Here is a 22,382-nt window from a genome sequence, read left to right on the forward strand (position 1 = left end):
GGCCTCTACTGGGGAGAGAGTGGATGCAGGTAGGAAATGGTCTCTTGGTGAAGCCAGGGCAGAGGTTTCCTGCACCCCTGGGCACTAATCAGCCCCTCATCCTGCCTGAACAGGCATACCCTGGGGTTTGGGGGGGATGGAGCCATGGTGGGTGATCCCAGAGGAGGGTGGCTGCGCCCTTGGTCATCATGTGGTGGGACCAACACCAGCCAGTCCCAGCTCAACGCTCAAGTGCCCCTAAGGTGCCCAAAACCCATCTGAACAGCACTAGAGGCCCTCAGGAACCCTCACTTCATCAACAGGGAGAGCAACTGCTTCTTGCCCAGGGCAGGGAGAGCCTCACAGGCATGGTGTGGGAGGGACTGCAGGCTCTGGAATCCGGATTTTCCCCTGTAAGGAAATATCTCAACCAGCATCCCTCTCTGCTCCACCAGAGCAGGCGCCTTGCAGCACTAAAGCCTCCCATGCCCCAGCCAGGATTGAGGGATATGGCAGTGCTCCCAGGCTGGGGAAGCCAGATCCCATGGGAGGACGTGCCAGGAATGGGGCCCGGGGGAGGGTGAGGGGCCCCTCTATGAAGGCAGTGCTGAGCTGGTGCAGTCAAAGGCCTTGTGACTCCAGCTGGGGAGCAGCAGCTGGACTGGTCTGACACTGGTAAGGGGAGATGTTGGGAGTGGGAGGAGGCTGGAGCGGGGCAAGGAATACATGGGGCTGACTCTGTGGGGATGGGGTAAGGACACCCAGCCCAAGCACTATGCAATCCCCAGGGGAGTTCCCAGCGCCGGCCAGTGTGGATGGTGATGGATGGTGATGTCACGCAGGAGCAGTGGGGGTGCCCATGCCCAGGATCTCGTGGCTAAAACAACCCTTATTTTATTTATACCAAAGTCTCAGGGTCCTTCATGATAAATGCAAGGACAGAGAAAAGCCTCAGGAACATGCCCAGTGCTGGGCCAGGCCTTGGGGCCATGCATAGAACAGTGTCTGTGCCGTGGCATGGGAGCCCCTGACAGAGGTCCGAGGGCGCTGAGCCCTCACCGGCGGTACCGGTACCGCTTGAAGTGGAACCAGAGCTGGAAGATGCCATTGGCAAACTGGCAGCGGAAGCCGTGGCGGTGGGAATACTCCCACTCCCTGTTGACGATCTTGAAGGCGATGTCCTCGTAGGGTGGTCCGGCATGGAAGCGCAGGATGGCAAAGTCCTTGTTGTCCTGGCAGGCCTCCAGGAAGTACTCGGGCGTCGAGCGCTTGTCAATGAGGTCGGGGTAGAAGATGTTGAACTTGTAGCCCTGCACGATCTTGGGCGGGGGGTTGTCGAAGTCGTAGTGGGTCTGGTTGTACTTGTTCCACTCGAAGCCCGTGTGCACGCGGTTGAAGAAGCGCGGCTTGCGGGGCCGGTACTTGTCAGCCCACAGATAGGCCTTGCCCGTGAGCGGCATCTCCACGCTGAACTGCGCCTCGTCCGCGCCCATGCCCTCCTTGGCCTTACGGAAGAAGATGTCGTCGGTGCTCTCGGAGGCGTCACCTATAGGGGAGGAGAGGTGACATCAGGTTCTGCAGTGCCAGCCAGGCCTGGGCCACGCAACACTGCCCCAAGGCATGCAGAGAGAAGGAGCTGCTGTGCAGAGGATGCAGAACTGGATATGGGAATGCACAGGCTGCCCTGTGGGCTCTGAGTGGGCACTGGGCTGAGCTGTGCAGGAAAACTCAACCAAACACCCCCCCCGCCTGTCTGCACCCAAACACCTTGGTGGTACTGGGCAGGTCGCCCAGGGAGCACCAGCAGCCTGAGCACCATCTCCCTGCTCCTGCCCAGGCCACAGTGCCCTTTGCTCCAGGGGCACCCCTCTGCCACGGCAGCTCTGCGTGCCTGAGCCAGATCCAGCTCTGCCCTTTCCTGAGGGCACTGTCCCCCTCCAGTCCTGCACCCTGAATCACTGCACGCCCCCCATGCTGGGCAGGCTGCCCTGGGGCTCACCTGTCACCTGGAGCTGCTGGCGCAGGAGCAGCAGCCGGTGCGTGTCCTCCTCGGCCTCCAGCACGTGGGCGTCGAAGGGCAGCTCATTGGGGCCCAGCAGCCGGGGGCTGTACTTGCCCGCATCGTAGTCATCCAGGCTCTGCTGGATCAGATCCTCCTCCATCAGCACGGCCTCCCCCTCTGCCTCTCCCTTGGCCTCTGTGTCCTGCTCTGCCTCTGGCTCTGAGGATGGCCCTGGCTGTGCCTCAAGGCTCTCCTCGGGATCCAGCCTGCATGGAAGGGAGAAGAGAGGACTGGGACGGGGATGGTACCCTCGCTGGCTGCTCACCTGAGCTCTGCCTCGGGAAGGGTGGGGGCACATGACTGCCTCTGTGCCCGGGGACAGGGCCAGGTGTTTGCTCACCTGTCACTGGGCGAAGCTGGCTCCCGCTTGATGATGGGGAAGAGCGGTTCACTCTCCACACCCTGCTCCTGCTTCAGCTTGTACAGCTTCTGACGCAGCACGTCCTGGTGCCGCTCCCGCAACCTGAGAGAGGAGAGGAGCCGTCGGGTCCCACCCAGCAGAACCACCTCACTCCACTGCCCAAAAGCTTTGATACCCACCTCCATGGGCAGAAACCTGCCGGGCTTGGATGGCTTTGGGCTGAATAAGCCCCAGATCAGTTCCCTCTTAAGAGACCTCACTAAACATCACCACTGCAGAAGGGACTGCGTGTCTCACTCTGCTCCCCTCTTGGAAATCAGCCATCTCAGAAAAGGCAGAACACCCTCTCCCATTCCATCCTCCAACTGGGTTTAGTCTCCCCAGCTCTGCCCACGGCAGGGTCTGCACTGCTGCCACTCTGCTCTCACCTGGCCCGAGCCATGTAAGCCTTCAGCTGCTGCAGGAGGCTCTCCCAGTACCCAATGTCCAGGTTGGGCCCTCCCGCCCGGATCTTGCTCTCGATGCCCTGGTACAGAGCTTGCAGCTGGTTGTACGTCTTCCCCTTGAACACAGACTGCACATCCGAGCTGACCGAGGCGTTGACGCCATCCCGACGCTCCCCTGGACAGGCGAGGGCAGCTGGTCAGTCTCCAGGCACCCAGCTGCACTCATCCCGGTTCTGCTGACAGCAGGAGGCCAGGCCTCAGCCAGGGACAGCTGCCAGACCCACAGCCTGCATCCAGCAGGTCCGAGAGAGCCCCTCTGAGCCTGAGCACACATGGTGACCCACCGCTCACACCAGGCTCTGCTCTCCTGCTCACCTGGTCCTCCTTTCCCAGAGGCCTCCAGCTTGCGCAGCTTGGCTATCTCATCCTCTGTGATGATGGTCATGTCCCTCCAGAAGTCCACGTTCTTTCCTTGCTCCAGCTCCATGTACACCTGCAGGCAGAAGACACATCAGGCACCTGCTCCACACCAGGGGCAGGAAAGCAGAGCTGGTAGAGAAGCCCTGAGCCCAGGCAGAGGGCCAGCAGAGCAGGCACCTGAATGTCCTCCACCAGGTCCTCCATGTCGGAGACAGTTAAACCATTGAGGAAGGTGTAGGGCTCGTGCATCTCCACAGCCAGGTCATCATCCTCTGCACTGATGTACTTGGCCAGAAGATCGATGGGCTTCGCCCTCCCATCCCGAATCCGGATCTTAGACCTGGGAAGAACAGAGGGACCGTGGGGAACACTGAGCAGTGCCATCCTCTGCCCCACGCCAGGCCTGGCTCTGAGCAGGTGCACACCTACCGCAGCTTAGCCTGCTGCAAGTGGAAGTTGTCCTCCTGCTCTTCCCAGGTTTTGAAGTGCTCTGCCTCCTTCTCCCGCTGCAGCATCTCCAGCTCCTGCTCCCTCATGGCTTTTTCCCGTTCCCGCTCCAGGCGCAGCTGCTTCACCTGCCCAGGGTGACAAAGCTGTGAGAGCACTGTGGATGGGCCCCTGCGCAGACAGCACAGACCCCTGCTTGAGCACACAGCCATGACATGACCTGTCCCTGAGCTGCCCTGGCTCCTGCCATCAGCCCAAGCTCCTGGAGAGTGGGGAGCCAGTGGGGCCAGGTTGCCTGGGCTCACTGCCAGCCCTGTGGGAGACAGGGGACACAGGCACAACTGAGTGCCTCAGTGTCGTGACCTGGCATTGTCCTCCTCAGCACCTCCTGAGCTCCTGGGCTCAAACCTAAGGGAAGAGGTTTCTCATCCTGGATTAGCAGAAGCCAGGGTTTATGGCCCCCACAATTCAACAGACTGGACACAGCCAGGAGAAGAAAATGGGGACTTCCCAGTGAGAACCAGGCTGTAAACAGGGCTCTCTGTCAGACAGTGACATGGAAAGGACACCTTATCCCACCTTCTGCAGCTCCAGGCGATTGTCCTCCTGGATTCGCTTGTTCCTCTCCTTCAGGTCCTTCTCGTCCAGATGGCTGATCCCTTTCTTTTCCAGTGCCTTAAACAGAATGGCCAAGGGAAGCTGTGGAACCCAAGGACCTCCACAGCCCCTCGATGGCCAGCAAATGCTACTCCCTTCACCCGTTTCTGCTGCTCCAGTGAGGTCTGATCCTGTTGAAAGTCCCTAAATCACTCAAACGCTGCTCCCAAAGCCCCTCAGCAAACCCAGGCTCAGCCCACATAGCCCACCCGGCCTGGTGAGGTGACTGCCAGCACAACAGTGTCATGGAATCATGAGGGAAGGGATTAAAGATCATCTCATTCCACTCCCTGCCATGGCAGGGACACCTCCCACTGTCCCAGGCTGCTCCCAGCCCTGCCCAGCCTGGCCTTGGGCACTGCCAGGGATCCAGGGGCAGCCACAGCTGCTCTGGGCACCCCAAGCCAGGGCCTGCCCACCCTGCCAGGGAACAATTCCTGCCCAATCTCTCATCCAGCCCTGTCCTCTAGCACTGGGAAGCCATTCCCCCTTATCCTGTCCCTCCAGGTCCTTGTCAAGGTCCTCTCCAGCTCTCCTGGAGGCTTTGTAGCCACTGGAAAGAGGTCTAAGAACTCCCCAGAGCCTTCTCTTCTCCCTAACCCTGAACACCCCCAGCTCTCTGTCATTCCTATGGCAGAACTGCAGCATTCCTGTTATCATCTCCATCCATCTGACTCAGCCTACAGCTCCCAGCAGCTCCAAGACCCTCTCCTGCCCTCGACCCATCTTCTTATCTCCCTGCCCTGGATGCAGACCCCACGTGAGGCACAGCTGCCCCGACTGCCCCTGCCTGTTCCATGTGGCTGTAGAGCCAGGGCAGAGCTCACCTTGCTCCAGATGAATGTGCCCAGGAGGTTGTTGTCCCCAAAGGGATTGTCGGTGTTGGTGTAGCCCATGTACTCCTCACCCCAGCCCATCTTCTCCCGCTTCTTCCTCTCCTTGGCCTCCTTCTTGGCCAGCCTCCGTGCCCGCTTCTCCTCGGGCGTCTCCAGGGCCTTCATCAGAGCCGCCTGTTTCTTCTTCTCCTCCCTCAGCCTCAGCCGCTCCTGCAGGCTCAGCTGCTGCCCCGGCTCCTCCCGGCCGCGGGGCCGCGGCGGGGACGGGGAGCTGACGGAGGACACGGAGGACCTGGATCCGTCCCTCCTGCGGCGCCGCTCCCGGCTCCGCGCTGCCCTGTCCCGCCCGCGCTCCGGGCTGGAGCCGGAGGAGCAGCCCCGGGACCGTGAGCGCTGTTTCCGCCGCTCCTTACGGTGCCGGTCCCGGCTACGGCTTCTTTTCTTCTTTTTCCATTTCTGCCTCTCATCGCCGGAGTCCGAGCTGGGGGGACACAGCCGGGCTTCAGCGGGAGGAGGGCACGGCCGTGCCGGGCACGGGGCTCTCCCGCCGCAGCTGAGGCCGGCCCAGCAGCGGCGCCGGCAGCACCGAGACAGCGAGGGGTCCGTGCAGCCCCCGCCCCCGGTACCGCCCCAGGCCGGCGTCACGAGCAGCGCTCGGCACCGCCCGCCCGCCCCCGGCCCTCCCCGAGAGCGGCGGGACCGAGCTCCCGGTCCCGTCCCCGCCGGTGCTGACAGCCCCGGGCCCGCTTCCCCACAGCCACGCGCGCACTCACCCAGAGCTCGGCTCCCGGCCTCGGCCCCGACTCCGACTGCGGCTCCGGCTCCGGCTCTTGCTCCGGCTGCGGTGTCGCCGCCCGTGGCTCCCGGACCGCGAGCGCCCCCGGTCCCGGTCCTTGTCCCGATTCCGGTCCCATTCCTTGTCCCGTTCCCGTTCCTTGTCCCGGTCCCGGTCCCGTTCCCTGTCTCGTTCCTTGTCCCGGTCCCGTTCCCTGTCTCGTTCCTTGTCCCGATCCCGTTCCCTGTCCCGGTCCCTGTCCCGTTCCCGTTCCCGGTCCCGGTCCCGGTCCGCGCGGCCGCCCCGGGCCGGGCTGCGCGACCCGGAGCCCATCGGCAGCGACGGCTCCACCCCGGGGCCTCGTGGGGCCTCAGCTCACCAGGCTGCCCCGCCGTCCGCCTGCGCCCGCCCCGCCCCAGCAGCGGCCGCAGCGCAGACAGGCGGGCGGCGGGCAGCCCCGCGGCGGGGCGGAGCCGGCCCCATGGCCGCACAGAGCGGGCGGAGCGCGGCGCTCAGCACGGGCTGCAGAGCGCTTTATGCGAATGGGGACAGAGCTCTGGAAAAGGGGCTCCGCGGAGAAGGAGGGGAAAACTCTCAGAACAACCGAGAAAAGAAAAACCGCGCCCGGGCCTCGAGCCCCCGGAGCCGAGACGGGCCCAGCATCGGAGCCCGCCCGGCCGCGGGCACGGCACACGGGGCACGCGTGGGGACAGGCACCAGGACAGACCGGGACAGGACAGGCACCAGGACAGACCTGGCGCGGTGGACACGGACAGAAAAGGCCTCGGCCTTGGCCCGAGCCGCCGCCTCAGCCCCGGCGTTCTCCCTGTCCTCTCGGGGAGCGCTGGAGCGCTGGCCGGCAATGAGAAGGGGAATGCGGGGGGCGATGGAGCCCTGCGAACGCCTCTGCCTGCCTTGCACCAAGGCCTGTGCGTGCTCTGGCTTCACTGAAACACTCCCTAAGGCGCAATTCCAGCACACGAGGCCGGAGAAGCAGCGGCAGCCAAAAGCTGCATCCCCTCTGTGCGTGTTGAGGGTCCCTACGAGCCCCCGGGTGTGCCCCGGAGCCTTTGCAGGAGCCTGGCTGCAAAGTCAAGGACAGAGGTGCCCATTTTCTCCTGGCAGCCCCTTACCTGGCAGGGAGAGCTCCCCTGCAGCCCCAGCAGCAGGCAATGGTCACTGCACGTCCCGCAGAGTCTGAGACCCAGCTGGGGCCGTGGGGATGAAGGACAGCAGTGCCCAGACCTGTGTGGGAAGGGGCTGCCCTGCAGGGTCAAATCTCAGAGTACAAGACTCGTGGTGCCTCCTTCAGTGATGGAGAGCCTGGGCAGCACCTGCGGGGTCACTAAGGGAGCCCAGCAGAGAAGAGCAGCTCAAGTGCAGAACGAGCTGAAGTGCTGAGGAACACTCAGGCCAGGGATGCTCTTTTCCATGGGCAAGTGCTGCTCCTGCCCAGGCAGCACTGGCACTGCCTGGGACGTGCTCCAGAGCTTCTGCTGCTCCCTTGTGGTGCCATGCAGAGGGGGCCAAGAATGAGCTCTGAAATCCAAGGTCCTTTCAGCCTCCATGGGAAGCAGTTCCCCAGCACTGGGAGCTGCTGGGACAGGAGGTGACACGGCAGTGATTGTGCCAGCCTGAACAGGGGCACAATTTTTTGTTTCTATTTCAGTTTCTATTTCAGATCAACATCTGACTGCAGGAAGGTTTCTCCTTGTCCCTTGACAGAGCTGTTCTAAGCCTTTGCCTGTCCTGTTACAGGACCAGCCCATCCAGACCTGCTCCAAAGGGTCCAGCATTACAGAACTGCACAAGGATCACCTCAAAAAGGGTAGACAATTCTTTGAATTGAATGAACATGCTGCAGGAGCTCTGGGTTTACCCCCTCAGGACCCAAGCACAGCTCCAGCTCACAGAGCTCATTCTCTGGGACACTCCCTGCACACACACCAAGCAGCTTTAGAGACCCCTAGAAACGAGGGGAAGGAATAAAATCTCCACTGACGCTTGAACCATCTCATAAAGGATGCTTGATTTCAGGTGGCTGGAAAGTCCTGATGAGGCCAAACCCTCCAGCCCCTGACTGAGGTGGTCCCAGGGCAGGGGCCTGGCTCAGAACAGCTCCAGCCACCCTGGTTCCCCCCAGAGCCCCCTCCTCCAGCACAGCACCCAACAGCAGCAGCTGCAGCGGGGATGTGCCTTTCTCTGGCCGTTCTACACACCCTGCTGGGGGAAAAGAGGTTGAATTTTTAGCTTTTTGAAGCTCCTTGCCTTGAGGCCAAAGGCAGGTGAGGCTGTAGGTACTGCATGGCTCCCACTCCCCTCCACCAACCCCTGAGCCCCCCAGCTGCAGAGCCCCCCGGGTGGCACAGGAAGGTGGGATGGGACATGAGCTGCCACGCAGCGACAGAAAGGGGAGAGTTTCTTGAGAGACTTTTGATAGACTATTTGGTAAATACATGGATACATGAACAGCAGCAACTTGCACCATCCCCAGACTGTGCTCCCAAGAAGCACAACTCACAGCCTTCTGCATCTACAGGCAGGGAAGGGAAGTCCAGGTCCTGTATTCTGGGCAAGAAAAAAACATCAATTCCTGAAGATTCTCACTAAGTTCAGTACAGTACAGAAGGAAGAGCTTCCCATCAGCCCAGCTACCTTCTGGGACCCAACATAACCACTCCTGAGTGCTGCTGTGAAGAGATTGTGGGGACTGAGGCCTGAGAGCAGGGTCCTGCTTCCCCACCCCTCTACCTGGAATCCCAAGGACAGTGAAGATTGTAAAGGGAATAAAGAGACTCTTTCTCAAGCGAGGTTCATAAAGCACACAAACAAGACCTGTCTCCCTCTGGTCTAAAGGACTTTCTGTTTTCTGTCTGGGAGATAAGGACAGCATTGCTGGATTCCAGACTATGCTATGATATGTGTCCTGCTGATGGATGAGGCTGAACGCTACCCCTGACATCAATTCTCTCACCTACAGCCCACAGCCCTTGCAAAGCAAACCCTCTCAGACCCCCGCAGCAGGGATTTCCACCAGCAGACGTGACCCCAGGCACCACCCCAGCCACGCAGCTTTCTGTCCAAGAGTCCAGGAGCACAGCAGTGCTGGCACGATTCCGTGGCAGAGCCAGGCTCCCATTCCTGCCTCCAGTGACTGGACGTGCCCTCGTGTCTCTGCCTGTCCTGAGGGGCACAGGGGACGTGTGAGCCCAGTGTCCGTGACCCCAGGGTACACCCACAAGCATGTGAGGGGGGCTGAGTGGCTCCAGGAGGATGCAGGGTCTGGACAAGCCCCACATGGGCTGGGCACAGTGGGGAAATTGCCCTCCAGCGTGGCCAGGCTCGGGAGGTGCCCAGTTCCCATCTGTCCGTGCCTGCGGGGCTGCAGCAGGCGGTGGCCACTTGGACGAGGTGTGGACTCCAAGCACAGAGGGAGGGGTGGCGCAGCAGTGCAGCACAGGGTGAAGGTGGAACCCATCACGACTTCAGGAGAGCTGAGGAGTCCACGTCACTGTCACCAGGAACTGTGTGCTGTCCCGCACGGTGTCACAGACAGGAGAAGTCACTAGAGAGTTTGGATCCAAGTGAATTGGCATGGCTGCTTTGGACTATGGTAACATGGGAGCAATTCTATTCCATGGCCTTTAATACATTTCGTTTTCATAGCACCTTTCATCCCAGGGTTTAAGTGCTGTAACGGAAGCAGGTACTGTGCACCCATTAGCACGGGGGAAACCGAGGCACAGAGTGGTTTAGTGATTTGCCTTGGGCCACTTGGAAAAACCGTGGCAGTGTCTGGACAGCCTTAAACCTCCTGACTCCCTCAGCTGGTGAGACCACACTGCTGCCTCACATGAAGCCACTCCACTCCCTGCCCTCCCCAGCAACGTGCTCCTACCCATTCTTCGGTGAAATCTCATGCTCCTTTTTGATGCACAAATATATGACCAAAAAAGAAAAAAAAAAAAAAAAAAGAAGAAAAAAGAAAAAAAAGTGCAGTAAACTAAATGTTTAAAAAAGCACATGTGTGCTGTCTCTGTGCAAAGATAAAAGAAATAAATACATGATTAAAAAATTAAAAAGGTTCACAGTATCACACATGGATAGGTAGCTATGGTAGTGCACATCTGGAAAACACTGTGTTACTACCCAGGATTCTCTACACCCAGCTAGAATTCTCTGCTGGGAGCTGCGGGTGAGCGGGTGGTTTCTTTGCTGCCCACGTCTGGGGTGAGTAGAAATACATGGTTATAGTTTTGCTCCGTTCTGAAACGCAGTGCCCGGGATCCTGCAGTGCAGCAATACTGGTGTCAGCAAGCTCTTCCCCATCCACTGGAATGGCTGCATCAACGAAAAGGGAACACATCGACCTGCAGAGGGAATCGCTGCTCTCTGGGACTTCTGTGTCTGCATAGAGATTACTGCAAGAGGCAGAAAGAAGAGAGTCACAGAATCATTAAATCGTTAGGGTGGGAAAAGATCTCCAAGAATACCAAATTCATCCATCAGCCCAGCACCACCACCATGTTCACCACTAACCCATGTCCCCTGGCGCCACAGCCACATGTCATTTGAACACTTCCAGGGACAGTGATGCCACCACTGCCCTGGGCAGCGTGTTCCAGTACCTGACAACCCCCTTTCAGTCAAGGCATTTTACCAAATATCCAACCTAAACCTCCCCTAGCACAGTTTGAGGCTGTTTCCTCTACTCCTGCTCCTTGTTCCCTGGGAGCAGAACCTGACCCCCACCTGGCTGCCCCCTTCTCTCAGGGAGTTGTGGAGAGCAAGGTCCCCCCTGAGCCTCCTTTTCTCCAGGCTGAGCCCGCCCAGCTGCTCTTCATCACACTTGTGTTTCAGCCCCTTCCCCATGTCCACTCACTTCTCTGGACATGCCCCAGCCCCTCAACATCTTTCTGGTTGTGAGAGGAAAGAGGATCAACCCCTGAGCACCAGAGCCCACATCAGTCAGGTCTCTGTCCCACCAACTTCCCAGCACAACCAGAGGCTGTTCTACATCTTCCAGAAATGACAACATGTCTGGGAAACCTGAGCTCCCCAAAGTTTTTCCTGCACCAAACAAACTGGGAATAAGGCACAGCCCTTGCTGAGCAGGAGCCCCGTGCTGCCAGAGGCCAAGCTGACCTTGCAGAGGGAGCACAAACTCCGGGCTCGACGCAGCGGGCACCCGGCACACGGCTCTTGGACACTTACTGTATCGCTCTCCTCATCGGAGACAGAGTGCAGCTGAGTGCTATAGTGGAGCGGGGAGTAAACCCAACTCCTCTCGTCTGTCGGCTGCCAGAGTGGCCAGAGACGGCAGGGAGAATGCAGGGAGAGCAGCAGCAGAGCAGGGAGCAAAGGAGAGAAGAGGAAAAAATAAAAGGAGAAAATAAAAAGAGCAGGAAACAATACAGTAAGAACAGCTGTCCATCTGGAGGGAGAGCACTGAGCCCAGAGCCAGCTCTCAGCAGAGGAGCCCTCCTCATCCTCAGCACACACTGGCTCCCTGCCAACCGGGACACAGGACCTGTGCCAGCTGCAGTGGGGGTGGCACACCCTCTCCTCTTGTAGGGACAGAGTTTTAGAGCTTTTGAGATGTCAGGGAAACCTCAGCTCCCAGCCATGGCATCATCCCAGCTCCAGAGAAACCCAGAGATTTGGAAAGTGACTTACCTAAGAGCAGTGACAGCTCTGGGCTCCTGCTACCTGCTACCAGCTCTCACCCTCCCATTTCCAGAGCTCTGTGCATGCTACAAACTGATATCCAGGAGGGCTTTTACAGGTCAGCTGGATTTGTTTGTTGTGCCTTCCTCCTTCTTTGCAGAAGGCAGTGAAGCTGGGGTGAGACCATGGAGGATGGTGGCCACAGAAAGGAAACAGTTATAGCTGAGATCCTGGGGACAGTGAGGTGATGGGAACAAGTACAACACAGGAGGCAAAACACAACTGGACCCTGGAAAGAATGAGGGGAAGGAGGTGTGCCTTGAGGGACAGTTATCATAGCACTGGGCATTGCTGTGAGAAGGCACACTCTGCTGCCTACACAGCACAGATTCTAGGGCTGGTCTCTGCTGCCAGTTCCCAGGGGGGCCCCATTTACACTACAAACAGGCTCTTTTGTCTCCAGAGGAGCTCCCACAGAGAAGAAACTGCCCCCTTTGACCCAGCCTGGCATTCGCAAAGGAAGAGAAGCAGAACAGGGTGTTTGGAAGAAGCCTGCAGTGTTCCCAGCCCAGGAACTGAGCGTGACAGTCTACAATGTACAAGGAACTACAAGAAGCCAGAGAAGCTTTGAAGCACTGGGCTCCACATGCTGAACCCCCATTAACTGCAGCTCCAGTTGAGACCGCTGGGAGGAAGGAAGGCTGAGAAGCCCCTGACTGGAGCTTCTCACAGGGCTCTGTCAGAGGTACAGGAAACCTCCCCACCACATCAAGCTTGTCCCACATCCTCTTTTTCATCCATGATGGTTCATCCATCCTGACTGAACCACGTGCTCCAGCCAGTCTCTTTCAGAGCCTTTTAGGAGCTTGGCTGCATGCGGGGAGCTGCAGGAGATAAAGGAGCACCCAGTGCTTGGCACTACCGCTCCCGGTGCCAGAGCAGCCAAACCCAGCTGAGGGGCAGGAGGGGCTGCAGGAGGAGTTGCCTGTTTGCCCAGCAGCACCTTCTTCATGCCATCAGCAACAGCCAGGGGCACATTCCTGCCCCTGCTTCCCCATGCACCCTGTCTGTAACCCAAATGGGAGCACCAGGCTGCACCAGCGAGGCTCGGGCAGCGCTGCCACCACCCCCTGGGGACAGCAGCTCTCCCAAAGCATGAGAAGCTAAATGCTAAACTCCAGAACAATCTCAGCTCTAGATTCAGCCCCTAAAAGCTCCATTACCTCCCTGCATCTTTTGGAAAGGAAAATCCTCCCTGCTCGCAGAACACCTTCAGTGAAAAGGGAGCACACTGCTGAAGCTGAGAAGGGCTGGAAAGCTGAAACCAGCCCTAACTCAGCACCAGCTCCTGCCTCATTTGGTCTATGAGTTGCTCCCCATATTTCTGTTTGCTACTGGAGTTTTAGAACTTTCAAAACATCTTAATGGTGTCTTTAAAACCCTCTTCCTGGGCTGAGGGAGCTCAGCCTGACATCACCTATAGAGGCCCCAGTGCCTCTCTGGTCAGATCCGGTACTAAGAATCACAGAACAGTTTGGGTTGGAAGATCACCCAGTATCCCCCCTTGCCACAGGCAGGGACACCTTCCACTGTCCCAGGCTGTTTCAAGCCCATCCAGTCTGACCTTGGACACTTCCAGAGAAAGGGCAACCACACGTTCTCTGGGCAACCTGTGCTAGGGCCTCACTGCTCTCAGTTTTCCCAAGGGCTGGGTGACACTACGGCCCATGCCAGGGTAGGAGCTGTGTCACCAGCCTGGAGAAAAGGGACAGAGCTCATGATTCTCTCTCAGATCCTACAAGGAGATCCACTGGTGTAATTTCAATATGCTTCCCCCATATCTGCTGGGCTGGTTCCTAACTCAATCCAGAGCCCCAGCCGTTGAGAGAAATGGAATGCTGGCCCCAGTGTTTCAAAGCTGCAGCTCTGCTCCCCTACATGCTGTGCTGGCATGGTCACTTACAATCCCAGAGGAATGCGAGGTAGTTCGGAGTCTGCGCTGGCGGGGAGAGTAAATCCAGTACCTCCCATCTGTGAACTGAGTGGCCCCAGAACAAGTGAGGTGAGAAAGGAAACAGAGGAAAAAAAGGGTGATGTGAAAGAGAGGATGAAAGAGAAAGCAAAAAACAAGGGGTTGGGCAACTCCAGGCCTGAACGGGTGAGCAGGTGGGAAAGCCGTGCAGGGAAGAGCAGCGCCCATGCCCTGCCACACTCTGCACTTTTATTCCCTGGGGATAAACAGGAGAGTGAACTGCTCTCCAGGAGCAGGCTTCAGTCATCAGATCACAGTCTCCTGGGACTGGCCAAATCCTCCTCTGCACACACCATCCCTTCACCCACCCGCCCCTGAGCACTCCGGCAGGAGCAGCTGTGGTGCTGCGCGAGCGCACGCATGCAGCCTCACCTGAGCTCCTGCTCAAGTGGTTTTCCAAGGAGAGCATCCATGGGAACTCAAATCAGCTTTTCCCTTCATCCCAGCAGTGATAAACACTCCACAGCACACAACACACATTTAATGCAAAACTCAGACTCAGATGAAGTATGAAATGCTGATGAAAAGTCAGTCACACTCTCTGTGAACACACTCTGCAGAATTTTCTCTTGGATAGAGGTGCCCCTCAAGCTGGGGGCAGTCCATATGCCCAGGGACAGGGAGGAAGAGCAGCTGACCCTCACTAGAAGACACTTGCCAGGGGAGCAGGCAGGATCTGCCTGCACACAGCTGCCATCCACAGGCAAGGAGGGGGCAGTGTTAGAGGAGCCGTTTGCATTTTGAACAGCATGCATCCAACCCCAAACAAGCTGTAAAACAAGGCTGATTCCTTCCACAGCTCCCACAAGCCTCAGAGTGACTCGGCAATGAGTGAGCAGCTCTGCAGCAGAGTCACAAGAGCCCAGGGAAAGGCCAATGCTGCATTTTAGTTTAGCCTGAAGGAGCCCATTGCATGGGCTCAGGTTGTCTCCAGCACCACAGGACCGACAGCAACAAGTCAGAGCAGGGAGGAGCCGGGCACCTCTTTTAATGAGGGTTCCAGTGCCCAGACACCAGAGAGAGCTCAGCTCTCACGGGACAGGCACTCAGCTGTGCTCTGGGAATCCATGGGACAGGTACATGTTGCTAAAAAACCTCTTCTCTGGTCTGCAGAAGTTGCTCAGCCATTGTGGGAGCTGAGTGAGGACCAGCGCCAGGCTCCACGGCACTCTGCTGCCAACCACCAACTTACTCCCTGGCTCAGCACTAGACTCCCACTGCATCACCTAATGCAGCCTGCAGGGAAAGGAAAAGCCGGAGTTCACCAGAGCCCAAGGTCACCCTCTGCAACCACCTCCCTTTGGGTCTAGGCCATGTTTGTGTCAGGAAAGCAGCCAAGATCTCTGGCTGAGGAAGGAAGAACCTCTCTGCTGCACCCACATCACCTTGGCTTGTCCCAGAGCAAATGTGCTGGCCTAGACGAACACTTGTGCTTGGAAGTAGAGCAGCACAGCTACAGCTACATCCACATCCACAGCAGGAGTGCCACCTGTGTGAGCCCCACTAGATGCTGTTCTCAGTTCTCCAAGTTTAATCCAGTTCCCTGCATTCAAAAACCCACCCAGCACCAAGGTCTCAAGGTGCTTCACACCAAGATGGTGCAGGGCAGCCACTGCCCACCCGACTGCCTGGAACAATACTGACAGCCTTGTCCAACCCTTCCCGTCACCCCCCAAGGGCCAGGTGGAGAAGGTCTCTTACAAAGTAGATGTCTGTGACTGGCACGTCGTCTTCATCCGAGGCCTGGCTGGCTGGCTCCGAGGCCTGGCTGGCTGTCTCCACCTCTACGGTGGCTGTGGATGTGACAATGGCACAGGCTGAAGAAGCTGCCTCTCTGCACAGGGGAAAGAAATGACAGTCTAGTCACTGCAGTCAGGACAGGAGCAAGCAAAACAGATTTCTTACAGAGGAGCTTCTGAAGATGCTATGCTATCACATCCTGAAAGGTCAGGTCAGTGCTCAACTGTGCTCAACCTCACTGAACACCCACGACTCCAGCAAAGCCGGAGCCCAGCAAAGCCTCCAGCACAAGCAGCCACAGCTCAAAACCCACTGTGTAGGATCTGCAACACTCTAAAACACTCACTCTTTGACTTCTTCTTCAGGAGCTACAATCTCAACGTCACACTTGGGCTCCAGCTCGACACTGATTTCCTGAACCTCCTCCTGGACCCGCACCTCCTCGTGTGACCTGGAAACCAAAGGGGAGACAGGCCCAAAGACTCAGCTGGACATGAGTTATGCATAGCCCTCAATTTTAGGTCAGCCTGAATCAGTCCAGAGCCAGCCAAGCCTCTTGTGCAGCTCTGCCCTGGCACACAGCTGCTGCTGCAGCTACCATGGCACTGGGCTCCCAGCACAGACTCAATGGCTGATTTCAGCTCAGAGGGAACACTCAGGCCTCCCAGGATTGAGGGTTTGGATAACCAAAACTCCCAGGAAAAAGAGAGGGAAGATTACAGCACTCATGATTAACAAGGTGGGAAAAGAGGACAAGAGCAAAGGAGTTAAACAGCCAGTGCAGCAGGAAAGATGGGCAGTGGGAGCATGGGAGCAAAGAGAACTGACCTCCAGGGAAAACCTGAGTCCAGAGTTAGCCTGGCACCAGGCCAGAGCCTCTGACCTCTTCCAAAACTCCCGGCACACCAAAGCTGCTCCAGGGTTGAGATTTATCTGCACACTGTGGAACTGCTTCTGGCAATCTTCACTTTAATACCTCATGCTATTAAAGTGCCAGCAGGGCTGGCTGCACTGTCCCCATGGGAAGGAGCAGCAGGAGCCTGCCCAGCCAAGGGGCAGTTGTCAAAGAAGGGGTGAGCTCTGGGTTCACTGACAGCACTGCCCTGCTCCAGGCTGGCTCTGACCAGTGGGCAGCACTTCAGTCCTGCTCCATGCACAGAACTTGCTACACTCTTCCTCACAGGGCTGGACCTCAAACCTGGACTGAATTCCCCAGCAAACCAGAACAACCAGAGGTGTGATACATTCTTGAGCAAATTGGGTAAGGTTTTTTTCCATCTCAGCTCAGGAATGTAAATTCTTGCTTTAATAAATTTGTGTCTGCACTGGTTTTCACCAGGGGATAGCAGAGAGCTCCACAAGTGCACAGGTCCCTGTTCTCCCAGGAAGGGCACAGAGAGGCACTGGCATTAGAAAGGGACAAACCAGGCAAAAAACAACAAAGGTGGCCACACCTGCAGACAGTCAGTGTAGCTCTGGCAAATCTGTGACAGACAGATCTACTCTGACCAAGCCACTGAATGCTCCCAGGTCAGTCTGACTCACCTGCCCCATTTCTGGAGGAGCAGTCACATACCACAGCAGCTCCCTCCCTCCAGGAGGAACAGCCGAGTCTGAACAATTTTGGATGAAGTCACTGCATTTGCCACATGGGCCCCACCACTGGGGCTTGGGTTTAAGTCTCCAATTTTCAGCAATTTCTAACACTGGATTCTGCAGGATGGAGGTGCTTCACAAGTCCCTGACACTTCTCACAGTGAGCAGGTCCCTGCCCTCCAGGGACGGGAATTTGCCAGGATTCAGCAACATGCAACATCCAGAGGTATTTTCATTAGGAAACACCATAGAAAGGGATTTTTTCATAGTGGTGTCTGAATTCAGCAAATCACTCAAAGCTTGGAAGTGCAGCAGATGCCTGTGATGTGGGGCAAACCCTCATCTTCCAAAGACTTTTCCTTCCAAGCACCAAACACTGACTGCAGAGAGAGAGGACACCAGCCTGTCAGGCTCCTCTGGCTATGGCACATCCCAGGACTGAGTCTCTGATGTCATTTCAAAGCCTACTACACCTACACAATGTCCTGGAAAGCGAGGGCAGAGCCAGAAGCATCCGCTGGCTCCTCGTGCAGATCCTGCTGACATGGGCAATGGGGTAATTTTTACTGATGCAAAATAATTCCACAATAATTCACAACAATTTAATGGTAAGAGCCTCAAAAATCAGACACCCCTCTGCAGCACAGCATTTCTGTCCTACCTTGCCCTTGGCTCTGAGACACCAGAGGAGGAAAAAAAGCCTCACAGATTTCTGAAAACAATGGAAGCTACTTCTGTGAGGACTGAGGGTCCTCAGTGCCTCACAAAGTCAAAGCCCTTTCACTTTGCCCAGGCCACAAACAGATGCTCAGAGGAGGAATGTTCCTGCTTCAGGGCTCTCTTACTTGCTTAAAAGGACTTAAATGACCTTCCTTCCTTCCTTGACTCTGGTACTGGGTGGGTGGGTAAATTTGGACAACACTGTTGTCCCCCTTCCTATCAAATAATCAAATAAAAGCACTAAGAGATCTGCTTTGCAAGGAAAAATCTGTGTAAGAAATGGGGATCATCTGATTGCAGAAGCAGCTCAGCATCCATGCCAAAATCCTGGAGCTGCTGAAATTCCCCCTCAGCCCTCTAAGTGACCTTTGCACAGGGATAAACATGAGATCTCTGTGCAGCAGAGAGAAGATGAGACAAGAAGACAGGAGACCCATTTCTCACCTGCCATCCTGCCCTGAGGAGTGTGTACGCCTCCTGTGGAAAGAAAACAGAAGAGTTTGGAGGAGCAATTTAAGCCAGAAATCCTGCACTGTCCCCAAATCTACCTCCACATCCCATGAGGGAGATGTTCTACTTAACAGCTGACACTTCTTCCAGCAATAATTAATCCCATCAAAGCTGTGTCTGCTTGCTCCCAGGAGAGATTTAATTAAAACCGGTCATTAGCATTCCAGAGTGCAGGGCAGCCTGCCGGGATGTGCAGCACAGAGAGCAGCAGCAGCCACTCAGCACCAGTGGGAGCAGGGAATTCTCCTCACCTGTACCTGGGCTGCTCAGAGGACTCCGAGGGGGATCGCTCGGGAACAGAGAGAGATGTTGACGACAGTGTCGTGGCTATGGAGGCCGTGGTAGCTTCTTCAAAGGAAGGAGGAGTGCAAGGGAGCAGGTCTGGCCTGCCTGCTGGCCCAGAGCAGGGCAGGGGAGAGGCAGGAAGAAGAGATGATTAAGTCAAACACCAACACTTCACCTACACCAGCCCCATGTGAGGCTGTTCCACCATGAACCTGCACACCCACACTGGGACTGGGCACTCAAACCACAGACAGGCAGAAGTTTAGTTGGGTCATGACAGCCTCTCCCAAGGCATCCTCTGGGGAGAGCCAGTCAGCACCACTTCCAGCACAACAGGAAGGGAATAGAATGCCAATGAAGACTTCTCACTGGGGACCAAAGCTGGATTAAAGGCTTGGATCACCAGGGATAAATATCCAAGTGAATTAAGAGGTGAACTGAGTGTTCAGTGCTTTGCTCAGGGAGCAATCCAACACCCATGCACTGGAGGAGCTTGTCCTCCAGCACTCAGCTATAAATGCAGCCAGATGGAAGTGAAGGAAAGGCAGCACAGAATCAGCCCATTCCTGTTTCCCAACAGCAAGATCCTGCTTGTTGTAACTGCCCAAACACTGTCATTGGAGTGCTGCAGTTCCCAGTCAGCCCCCCCACCCCAGTCTTTTTTTTAAAGGGTAGAAAATACAACTTTGTTGGCTTTGGGCTATGACTTATGGTGCCCCTTGGCAGCAGCTGTCTTGCAGCAGTGATGCAGGTGACCATTTTTACTGCAGAACCCCACAGTGCTGCAAAGAAGGGATCTGGTCTCCTTTGATGCAGAGGAGTTGCATCAAGTACCTGCTGGTGCTGCGACAAAACAATGCACTCTTACCTTCTTCCCTGTCCTGGTTAGGTTTAGCACCTGCAAAGCACAGCAAGACATGCAATGAAGAGCTATCCATGAGGAAAGATCTGCAGTTGGCGCGCAGTGGGGAACTTGATGAGAACAAGGGAGGATCCTAAAGAACTGCTAGGAAAGAGAGGGTAAGCACAGAGGCAGTACCCTGCGCGGGGCTGTCACCTTCATCGTCCAGCGTGGGGTAGCTCCTGGCCGCCCGCAGGTCGTACTGGGTGTCGTCCTTGTCGGAGGCCAGCTGGCTGGCCGAGAACGCCGCCGTGGGACCCGCCGTCTTCACGGCCAGCAAGGCACTGCGCCCTTTCTTGGAGGGGGACGACTTCAGAGCTGGGGAGGCAGGGAGGCACACAAGGTCAAAGCACCACCACCGGCTACTGTCACATCAAAGGAGCTTTTCCCTTCACAAGGAGAGGCTCTGCCCTCACACACATCCCTTCTGGACTGAACCCAGCTCAGGTGCAGGGAATGGGTAGGAGTCTGGGCAGACCAAGGCAAGCTGTGACAATCTGAGGGCTCTGCAGTTCTGTTTTGCTCTGTATCATGGAATGTTTTGGGTTGGAAGGGACCATAAAAACATCTCATTCCACCCCCTCCATGGGCAGGGACTAGAGAAGGTTGCTGCAAGCAACACTGGCCTTGGACACTGCCAGGGATCCAGGGGCAGCCACAGCTGCTCTGGGCACCCTGTACCAGGGCCTCCCCATCCTCAGACTTCCTAACTTCTCATCTAACCCTGACAGCCTCAAAACAATCGCCCCTTGCCTGTCACTACCTGCCTGTATAAAAAGCCCTTCCCCCTCCTTTTCTAAGCCCCCTTTAAGCACTGGAAGGGGCTCTAAGTCTCCTAAGAGCCTTCTCCAGGCTGTACACCCCCAGCTCTCACAGCTGTACCACACTGGAAATCCCTGCTCAGGCTCTAGCCCAGACTCCTTGTGAGGCCTGCAGCAGCAAGGCCAAGGTAAAACCTCAGAGCACAGCAGCCCCTGAACTTGGTACTTACAGGAATTCTTTCGAAACACCGTGTTGGTCATGAATTTGAAGAATCTCTCTGCATAAAAGCTGGGTCTGTGTACTGACACTGTGTCCTACAACAGCAAGAAGCAATTGTTTAATTTTAAAATGATCCCTCAAGGAAGAATTTCTGTAACAACCAACACAGTCTTTTTTATTCCAACATTTAGCACTGACAGAGCCTTAAAATGGAAAGGCTTAACTGAAACACACTAATTAATGCTATAAATAACCCTGAAGCATTGCCTCTGATTGCATTTGATTATATTCTTGCTGTGATTTTATAATGGATTTTGGTGATTTTATTCCTTTGTAGAACTTCCTGGATTTTTTTAAACACTGGCCTGATTGCATACATGAAATTTCTTCTGGCTTTGCTGGCTGCCATTCCAATCAAACCTGGATATTTTTGCATGTCACACAGACACCCAAATTCAGCCAAGGGTCTCCATATATTTAAATATTCTTGTTTAAAATAGTAAAACTGAGGCTCTTTCTGCTTCTGATGTTTGACTGCGCTTCCATGACTTGGCATCTCCACATTTCCTTTGCCACTTTAAGGGAAGACAGGAAATGCAAGGCTGAAAAATGGTTTCCACATCCAAGGTTGTTCTTTCAGAAACACACACCTGGCTGCTGTAGGAATGAAGCCAGCAAGGAAACATGGAAAGGGATTTGCTGGCAGAGAGCTTGCTGAGGTGGAAACAGCCAGTCACCACAGAGAACAGCACAGGGCTCCTGACAGCCCAGGAACACACACACCTGGCTGTGTGCTCCTGCTGTCATGGGAGACAGGAGCAGGCGAGAAAAGCTGTGAGCACAACAGCTCAACATGTGAGGAACTGGATTGAGCAAGGAAACCTGGCTGGGAATAAGTGGCACCACCCTGCTGTGCAGGAATGAGGGGCAAGAACTGCCCCTTTTATCAGCTGCAGCTGTGCCAGGTCAGGCTCCATAAATAGCCACCAAGTAATCCTGTGAGGCTTGGACAACTCCTGCCTCTGCACAGGCACTCACCCCATCATGGACAAGGGCCTTCCAGGTGTGCTCTAACTTCTTGATGAACCTAATTCCAAGGAGAAGTGGAGAGAAATATAAAAATACATATTCAGGCATGCACTCTGTACCAAGCCCCCTTTCATACCCTACAGGGGAGATCCCTGAGCTGCCAATGTCACCAGGACTGAGCTTTCTTCAGCATCTCCCCCAGGAGGTTGGGACTGCCTGGGAACACCACAGGGAAGGAGGAGCTGGGCTGGAAGAGGTACACCTTCTACCCCTGGAGATATGCTTCCCACGCTGAGGTGGGAAACTACTTCTTTATGAGTAGCTCATCATCCTGGACAAAGGGCTGAGTGCCCCCAGCTGCTCTAAGGACATGATAGAAGCCCGTGGCCAGCTTGGGGCAGCCATATCTACTCATCTTCACAGTCTCCAGGAGAGAACCCTGCTTTCATTTGGTACTAAAAGAGATGTTATCAGTCACTAAAGACACACTATGTGGTGGTTTCTCTCCTCACCAAATATCAATTTAATGCAAAACAAACACACACTGCCAGGTTACCCACCTGTATGACTGCAGGATATCTATGATTCCTACGTGCAGCAGGAGACGCTCTCCTTTGCCATTCACTGCTGGGATCCCTCCCATCCTGCAAGTCAAGCAGAACTTCAGCAGGTGCAGCCTCAGCCAGAGCACCTGTAACACCCAAGCTCTGGGGAAGGGCAGCAGCAGCCATGCTAAGGGGCTCTGGGGTGTGTCAGACACATTCTAAAACCAGTGTGCTCACTTTATGCACAACCATGGGAGTCACTGACTGACCTGGCCTGACCCCACGTGTCCCAGGGTCACTGCCTGCATGGCCAAACACCACTGTCACGACAGAACCTGCATCGTGTGGCACAGCTCTGCCTGGGCCAGAAAGCACCATGGAGTTTTCTCCTGC

The 22,382-nt window shown here is 56.1% G+C and overlaps 2 protein-coding genes across 10 annotated transcripts in view; both read right to left on the reverse strand.

The window, feature by feature from the left end:
- Positions 1-850: 850 nt before the first annotated feature.
- CACTIN (cactin, spliceosome C complex subunit) lies at positions 851-6,331 on the reverse strand. 2 transcript variants are annotated; one of them, XM_064396722.1, is made up of 11 exons: positions 6,255-6,331; positions 5,982-6,086; positions 5,200-5,689; positions 4,295-4,390; positions 3,698-3,843; positions 3,446-3,608; positions 3,224-3,341; positions 2,831-3,023; positions 2,382-2,504; positions 1,979-2,247; positions 851-1,525 (listed from the first exon to the last, which is right to left on the reverse strand). In XM_064396722.1, the coding sequence occupies exons 1-11, from the start codon at positions 6,314-6,316 to the stop codon at positions 1,035-1,037; spliced, it is 2,256 nt and encodes a 751-aa protein (XP_064252792.1). In that variant the 5' UTR covers positions 6,317-6,331; the 3' UTR covers positions 851-1,034. The 2 variants fall into 2 exon arrangements, with proteins under 2 accessions (XP_064252792.1, XP_064252791.1); XM_064396721.1 differs by having other exon boundaries at positions 1,979-2,271.
- A 2,054-nt stretch (positions 6,332-8,385) lies between these two features.
- The window catches only part of PIP5K1C (phosphatidylinositol-4-phosphate 5-kinase type 1 gamma), a 50,272-nt gene continuing 36,275 nt past the window's right edge, over positions 8,386-22,382 (reverse strand). For 2 of the 8 annotated variants that reach the window (XM_064396723.1, XM_064396728.1), the window contains 11 exons: positions 22,005-22,088; positions 21,454-21,502; positions 20,426-20,510; positions 19,591-19,752; positions 19,402-19,431; positions 18,500-18,641; positions 18,183-18,215; positions 15,769-15,873; positions 15,384-15,516; positions 11,198-11,281; positions 8,386-10,404 (listed from right to left, as the gene is read on the reverse strand). In XM_064396723.1, coding sequence (XP_064252793.1) covers positions 10,402-10,404; positions 11,198-11,281; positions 15,384-15,516; positions 15,769-15,873; positions 18,183-18,215; positions 18,500-18,641; positions 19,402-19,431; positions 19,591-19,752; positions 20,426-20,510; positions 21,454-21,502; positions 22,005-22,088 — 910 coding nt within the window. In that variant the 3' untranslated portion in view covers positions 8,386-10,401. Of the gene's footprint in view, positions 10,405-11,197; positions 11,282-14,640; positions 14,919-15,383; positions 15,517-15,768; positions 15,874-18,182; positions 18,216-18,499; positions 18,642-19,401; positions 19,432-19,590; positions 19,753-20,425; positions 20,511-21,453; positions 21,503-22,004; positions 22,089-22,382 lie in introns of those variants that run through there. The other 6 variants (XM_064396725.1, XM_064396729.1, XM_064396724.1 and 3 more) reach the window with 5 other exon arrangements.

The sequence above is a fragment of the Passer domesticus genome, chromosome 21 (genome assembly GCF_036417665.1).
Source record: "Passer domesticus isolate bPasDom1 chromosome 21, bPasDom1.hap1, whole genome shotgun sequence".
NCBI lineage: Eukaryota > Metazoa > Chordata > Aves > Passeriformes > Passeridae > Passer > Passer domesticus.